The 7,500-nt window shown below is 43.4% G+C and overlaps 1 protein-coding gene across 1 annotated transcript in view; it reads left to right on the top strand.

The window, feature by feature from the left end:
- Positions 1-6,222, top strand: part of LOC123513545 — a 26,437-nt gene extending 20,215 nt beyond the window's left edge. Inside the window, exons 5-13 of the mRNA XM_045270778.1 lie at positions 117-393; positions 1,412-1,539; positions 1,998-2,091; positions 2,636-2,772; positions 3,199-3,336; positions 3,890-4,335; positions 4,614-4,745; positions 5,324-5,402; positions 5,934-6,222. Coding sequence (XP_045126713.1) covers positions 117-393; positions 1,412-1,539; positions 1,998-2,091; positions 2,636-2,772; positions 3,199-3,336; positions 3,890-4,335; positions 4,614-4,745; positions 5,324-5,402; positions 5,934-6,017 — 1,515 coding nt within the window. The 3' untranslated portion in view covers positions 6,018-6,222. The remainder of the gene's footprint in view (positions 1-116; positions 394-1,411; positions 1,540-1,997; positions 2,092-2,635; positions 2,773-3,198; positions 3,337-3,889; positions 4,336-4,613; positions 4,746-5,323; positions 5,403-5,933) is intronic.
- Positions 6,223-7,500: the final 1,278 nt, after the last annotated feature.

The following is a 7,500-nucleotide window of genomic DNA, read 5'->3' as shown; positions in this document are numbered from 1 at the left end:
ACACACCAAAACACACCCAAACACACCCAAAACACACCAAACACACCCAAACACACCCAAACACACCCAAAACACACCCACATCAACTTAACCCCTTCCATATCTTTTACCTGCAGACTATAGCCAATCTGACCCAGCTGACCTCAAACATCCTGGCCGGTATTGACAAACAAGTCACGCTGCAAGATGGTCAATTCACGCTGGAAGTAGATAAGGTCGTGAACTTCATTGAGGGAAAGGAGAAGAATGAAGAGAAGCAGGATGTGAAGGAAGAGAAGGAAGACGTGGAGGAAGAGGAAGTGGGTGCCTTTAACGAGACTGTCTTGGGTAGAAGCAGAAGGCAAGTCTCGCCTGGAAGGATTCAAATTCCAATACTGCCTTCATTTGTTACAGGTTGGTTAGTGTGTGGGGGGGTGGGGTTAAGAGGGAGGGGGAGGGGTTGTGTGTGTGTGTGTGTGTGTGTGTGTGTGTGTGTGTGTGAGTGTGTGTGTGACCAGAGACAAGAGATGGACCCCACACACACACACACACACACACACACACACACACACACACACACACACACACACACACACACACATTAAAAAGCGGTATGGCAAGAATGCAGGAGAAGAACTCGCTAAAAACTAGCAGAATTAAGGAAAAAAACACCGCTAACCCGCTAATGTGTTTAATATATTGTACTGGCGGCCAAACACCTTTTAATACCTGCCAGTTATGAAGGAGTTGCTGAATTAATTAGAGCATTTATTTAGTTAGTCTATTTATCATTCTATCTGTTTATCGATCTATCTATCTATCTATCTATCTATTTATCTATTTTTTTATGTAAGAAGGAATTTTTATCAAGGGCAATAAAAGCAATTAAACAAAAAGGCCCACTTACATGCCAGTCCTCGAGCAGGTACATGTTTATTTATCTATCTAACTATCTATTTGTTTATCAGTCAGTCAGTCAGTCAGTCAGTCAGTCAGTCAGTCAGTCAGTCAGTCAGTCAGTCAGTCAGTCAGTCAGTCAGTCAGTCAGTCAGTCAGTCAGTCAGTCAGTCTATCATTCATTCATTCAGTCAGTCAGTCAGTCAGTCAGTCTATCAGTCAGTCAGTCAGTCAGTCAGTCAGTCAGTCAGTCTATCAGTCAGTCAGTCAGTCAGTCAGTCAGTCAGTCAGTCATCCGTTCACTGATTTTTTCACTCACTCACTCACTCACTCACTCACTCACTCACTCACTCACTCACTCACTCTCTCTCTCTCTCTCTCTCTCTCTCTCTCTCTCTCTCTCTCTCTCTCTCTCTCTCTCTCTCTCTCTCTCTCTCTCTCTCTCTCTCTCACACACTCTCATTCACCCACCCCACCCATCCCACCCACCCACCCACTCACCCCTCTATCCACCCATCCCTTCCTCCTCCCTCAGGCACGGACGATGCAAGCGATGGGTGCCAGAGAGCAGACGTGTTGGTGGACGATGAGTGCCACCAGGTGCTGTCCCAGGGCCCCTGTGATGACGACGAGGTGGTTCTCATTGATCACTACACGAGACAGGTGAGTGGTGGTGGTGGTGGTGGTGGTGATGATGAGGGGTGTTTGTGTGTGTGTGTTTGTGTTTGTGATTGGGTTGTTTGTGTGTGTGTGTGTGTGTTTGTGTTTTAAAAGTGGGTTTTTTTGGTGTGTGTGTTTATGTGTGTGTTTTGTTTGTGTTTTCTCTCTCTCTCTCTCTCTCTCTCTCTCTCTCTCTCTCTCTCTCTCTCTCTCTCTCTCTCTCTCTCTCTCTCTCTCTCTCTCTCTCTCTCTCTCTCTCTCCCCCTACATTTTCTTGTCGTTTTCCTTTATTTTTGTTTTATTTCTTGTTCTAGATCAGTTTCCTCATAACCTACACTACTACTACTACTACTACTACTACTACTACTACTACTACTACTACTACTACTACTACTACTACTACTACTACTACCACAATAATTATCACCACTACAACACCACTTCCTTCGTCTCTTTCCCAGGGTTACTGCGCGCCCCGTCTGTGTCCGCACGATAAGGTGTTTGTTCACGAGGATCAGCTGTGTCACGACCCCCTGGAGTATGGCCTGTGTCCCCGTGAGTGCTTGTTTCTCTGTGTTTGCTGTGTTTGTATGTGTTTACCTCCCTCCCCCTTGTAGGTCTTCAGTAGTCCCCCATTAACTGCCTCCGTTTTCTCTAATTCTCGTTTTCGTTTTCAATGTATTTTTTTTCTTTTCGGGTTTTTTTTTTTCGTTTTATTTAATGTATTGGTTTTCTGTTTTGTTTTAATTTTTAGTTTTTTTTTTTATTATTTTTTTACTTATATTCTACGTTATTTTTTTTTTTGTCTATTAATATTTACACACTCACTCTTTCACTCTCTCTCTCTCTCTCACCTGTCTCACTCACTCATACACATCTTCAACCTCTCACTCACTCACTCACTCACACATGTTAAACTCTCACTCACTCACTGTTATCTTAAACTCAGACACTCTCCTTTCTTCTGGACATCATTCACTCATTCACTCACATATTGAATACTCTCACACACTCTTCCCTCATTGCTGGACATCACTCACACACTCACTCACACTCACAGCGTCTCACTCACTCCCTCTGCCCGTGTCTCTCCCCGCAGCGGGCCGGCAGCTCTTCACCAACGGATTCGGCAGCTCGGTGTGTGGCTGTCCTGACGGGACCTACGAGGAGGAGGACGACCTTGATGACGACGTGTGTGAGCCCCTGCTGGGGAACAACGACTGTCCCCCCGGCCAGGTGAGACTCCATCCCTACCTTGCCTAACCTAACCTAACCTAACCTAATCTAACCTAACCTTACCTAACCTAACCTAACCTAACCTTGCCCAACCTAACCTAACCTAACCTAACCTAACCTAACCTAACCTAACCTAACCTAACCTAACCTAACCTAACCTAACCTAACCTAACCTAACCTAACCTAACCTAACCTAACCTAACCTAACCTAACCTACCTAACCTAACCTAACCTAACCTAACCTAACCTAACCTAACCTAACCTAACCTAACCTAACCTAACCTAACCTAACCTAACCTAACCTAACCTAACCTAACCTAACCTAACCTAACCTAACCTAACCTTACCTAATCTAACCCTTCTTACTTAACCTTGTCTAACCTCACCTCACCTCACCTCACCTCACCTCACCTGTCCCTCCTTCAGGTATTTTGGTTCAACGACTTCCGGTACCCTGTAGGATGCCACCCAGACCCCTGCCAAGGACTCAACCTGAAGAGGGGTCCCAATGAGCTGCCCTACATCCCTGCCTTGTTTGACGGGAAGTGCTACCAGATCGGGAAGGTGAGTGGCGCTGGGAGAGGCGTGGGAGAGTGGCGGGGGAGTGGAGAGAGCTTGGGAGTGGTGGGGAGTGTTGGGAGTGTGTCTTGAAGGTGGGAGAGGCGTGGGAGGGGGTGGAGAGAGCATGGGTGGTGAAGGAGTGAGAGGAGTGGGAGAGTGGCGGGGGATTGGTAGGGAGTGTTGGGAGTAGTGGTGGAGTGAGAGGAGTGGAAGAGTATTTTGGGAGTGGAGAGGGTATGAGAGTGGTATGGAGCGGTGGTGAAGAGAGAGAGAGAGAGAGAGAGAGAGAGAGAGAGAGAGAGAGAGAGAGAGAGAGAGAGTTAACTTAAAGCAAATCAAAATAGTGAAATAAAAGTATCTTAATTAAATAAACGAATTAAAAAAAAGAAAAAAATCAGCTTATCTTAACAAAACAAAGCTAAGACAAAGTAAAACAACATCAACTCAGGTAAAGAAAACGAGATTAAACTAAAGAAAAAAAAAAAACAACAACAATGAAAATACACACAAAAAAAAAAAAAAATAAATAACTGACAAATTTCTCTCGGCATCTTAGCGTCCCTTCTTCTGCAAATATGACGAGCTGTACTCCATGAGCTACAAACAGCTGAAGGGCGTCTGCATCACCCTGGAGGACGCCGGCTACACTGTCCTGGACTCCGACACTCTTAGCTTCCTGGACACCACCTACGGCGCCTCCTCCAACACAGACGGCTACAGGAAGGCACACAAACACAAGGCAAAGCTAACGCCAGCCAGCACGACCCTTCTGAAGAGGCCTGAGGTTGGGGAGGCGGTGATGCACGCTGACGAAGATGAGGAAGAGGCCCCTCGTCGTCTTTCTATTGGTCAGTCAGCAGCTCCGAGTCGTTCCCGCCACGACCCTAAAGATAATGAGGTGGATGATGATGTGACGCCGCTACACACACACCTCAATGCGTTCTCCCCGTCTTACATCGCTGTCGGGGGACGAACTTTCACCTTCTTGAATCTCCTGCAGGGGTGAGTGTGTGTGTGTGTGTGTTTGTGTGTGCGTGAGTAGTGTGCGTGTGAGTGTGTGGTTGTGGGTATCTTACGTCCCAAGTTATGTGTATCTAGACAAATGTGTAGTCTGTGATAGAGCGAAGCTGTAAAAACATTTGTACCACACTTTTGGCTGTGATTCATCTAGGGAACTGGCAATCAAGTACGCCTTTTCTATATATTCCTTTGTTAACCTTGGCCAGCTTCCCCCTGATGTCCCTATATGTTACCACACTCCTTCACTCCCTCCTCCGCAGACCCAGCCGCCCCCACAGTCGCCAGCGCAGGGCCCCTCTTCCCTTCGTGTCCCCCGGCAATGTGTTCGAGCCGGGCCTCTCCGCGTGCAGAGCCGGGGCAAAGCGTGACGCGAATGCCAAGTGCAGAAATACGTGAGTGTTTCCTGAAGGAGGCGATGAAGGAAGAGAAAGAAAATTAAGGAAGGTGGGATGAAAAGGAAGAAGAAAAAGGAATGGGATGCATATGTGTTTTCTGAAGTAGGTGACGAAGGAGGAGGAGGAGGAGGAGGAGGAGGAGGAGGAGGAGGAGGAGATAAGAGACAGGGGAAAATTAAGGAGTGTGAAGTAAAAATGGGGGAAAAGGAGGAGGAAAAGAGAGAAGATGCATATGTGTTTTCTGAAGATGAAGGAGGAGGAGACAGGAGGGGAAAGAGGGGAAAATTAGTGAGGGAGGAAAGGAGGAGGAAAAAGAGGAGATGCACGTGTGTGTACTAAAGCAGGAGATGGGAAGAAATAAAGAAAAAAAAAGGGGAAAAATTTCACGTGATTTTGAAGGAAGAGTAATATGAAAGAAGAAGAAAAGGAGGAGGAAAAGAGAAAAAGGAATAAAGAGTGAGACTTGAGAAAATAGAAAGAAAATTATGGTATTATTATTATCATTATTTTCACTTACTTTTTATTTTTTATTTTATTATTTTATTATTCTCCTAACCTCTAACCTCCCCCCCCAGGATCCTGCCAGGCCGCTACCCCCCCAGCAGGGCCAAGCGATCCGTGCCCCCCGTTCCCCCGCACCCAGCCTGCCCCCAGGTGAGTGAGGCAAGATGAATGAAGATCGCGAATAGTAATAGTGGTGATAAAGAAGTGGCTTGTAGCAAGGATGATTAGTAGTAGTAGTAGTAGTAGTAGTAGTAGTAGTAGTAGTAGTAGTAGTTGTTTTGTTGTTGTTGATGGTGTAGTGATGGTGGTAGTAGTGGTAGTAGTGGTAGTATTTGTTATTGTAGTAAAAGTAACTTCGCAAATGTACTAGTAGTGGTAGTAGAAATAGAAGTAGTAGTAGTAGTAGTAGTAGTAGTAGTAGTAGTAGTAGTTGTTGTTGTATCAGAAGTAACACCACAAATGTATTAATAGTAGTAGTAGATAAAGTAGATATAGTAGCAGTAGTAGTAATAGTAGTTAAAGTAGCAGTAGTAATAATAGTAGTAATACTAGTAGCAGTAGTAGCAGTAGTGGTAGTAGAAGATAAAGTAATAGAAACAAAAATAGTACCACCACCACCACCACCCCCCCTCATCACCCTCTTCCCCCCTCACCACCTCACCCCCCCCTCTCCACCTCCAGGGCACCTTCAGAGACATAACGCGGAAGTGCACCCCCAACAAGAGCTCCCTCGCCTCCTCCATCAACGCCCTCAACCTCGGATAGACCCAAGTGGGCGTGGGCGTGGGCGTGCGTGTGTGTGGGCGTGGCAGGGCATGATAAGCGGTGATAAGCGATAGAGTGGTTAGGGTTGTGTGCGTTTGTCTGTTTGTTTGTCTCTTTTTGTCTCGTTTGTCTTTCCTGATATTTTTCCATTCATTTTCATCAATTTTTCTCGTTTTTCCCTCTGACTTTCTTATTTTTTTCTTATTTTCTCATTTTCTTTTTTTCCCCCTTCACTTTTCTTTTCCTTTACTTTCCTTCGTATTTCCTATTTTCCTCCTTCGCTAATTTCCTTTTCCTTTCTAAAAAAAAAATATATTGACAGTTTCTCTTCCTTTCCTTTTTTTCTTCTTTTACGTGAAAATATCAAAGTTACTATTATTACTTTTTCCATTAAGTGTCAATTTGATGTGTTAATCTTAAGCTGACCTGCCTTTGTTTACTTATAAGGCCAGAAACTGCCTGCGTGCGTGCTTGCTTGTTTGTTTGTGTGTGTGTGTGTGTGTGTGTGTGTGTGTGTGTGTGTGTCCCGTTTTCCTTGTCATTAAGTTCCTGGACGTGAAAAGAAAACGAGAAGAGGCATTTGTGGGTATTTTTCTGCGGTTGTCTTAAAAAAAGGAAATTGTTTTTCGTTTGGACTGAGTAAGATAATTGTGGAAGAAGGATAGATAATGGAAAGTGCAAAATGGTGAATGATGGTGATATAAATAGTCTTCCAGTACACCTTTGCGAAAATTATAATGGTGAATAATGGACGGTAAATAGAAAAATAGGTAATGAAAAGTGCAAAAAATGATAATAATAGTAATGAATGAAAAAATACTCTTTGTAAAATGATGGTGATAATAGTAATGGTAAATAGTTTGTCTTCCAGTACACCTTTGCAAACTACAATGGTGAATAATGGGTGACAAATAAATAGCAAAATAGGCAATGGTGATAATAGTGATGGATGGGAAATAGTTAGTCTTTATGTACACCTTTGCAAAATAATAGTGAATAATGGTTAGAATAATAATAAAAAAAAAGGTCTTTCAGTACACCTTTACCTAACGGATGACAAAAAGTTAGTCTATCAGTACACCTTTACAAATAACAGTGATGAATGGTACACGTCTAGAATGAGAGATAAAGAAAAGATAAAATAATAGATAAACGGAGATGATAAAATGATAAACCTTAGAGGAGGAAATGTAGCAAAATACTGATAAGAGATCCTTCATTACGTCCTTGCAAGTGGTAATGATAAGGAATGATGAAAGATAAGTGGATGAAATGAGATGAAATGATAAGAGAACTGCAAGACTGAGCAATAAGTGTTAGATAGAACAAGAATAAATGAATAGATGATAATATTGATTGTAGTAAACACTGACGTTATTCACTTTCGAGTTTGAAATAAAAGAAAACTAGATATTAAAATGAAAGAATTGTTAGATTTTTTGAAAGGACATAAATAAATAGATGAATAATGAAATAGAGGAAG

The sequence above is a fragment of the Portunus trituberculatus genome, chromosome 36 (genome assembly GCF_017591435.1).
Source record: "Portunus trituberculatus isolate SZX2019 chromosome 36, ASM1759143v1, whole genome shotgun sequence".
Lineage (NCBI taxonomy): Eukaryota > Metazoa > Arthropoda > Malacostraca > Decapoda > Portunidae > Portunus > Portunus trituberculatus.
This window is presented reverse-complemented; position numbering and strand designations above follow the sequence as displayed.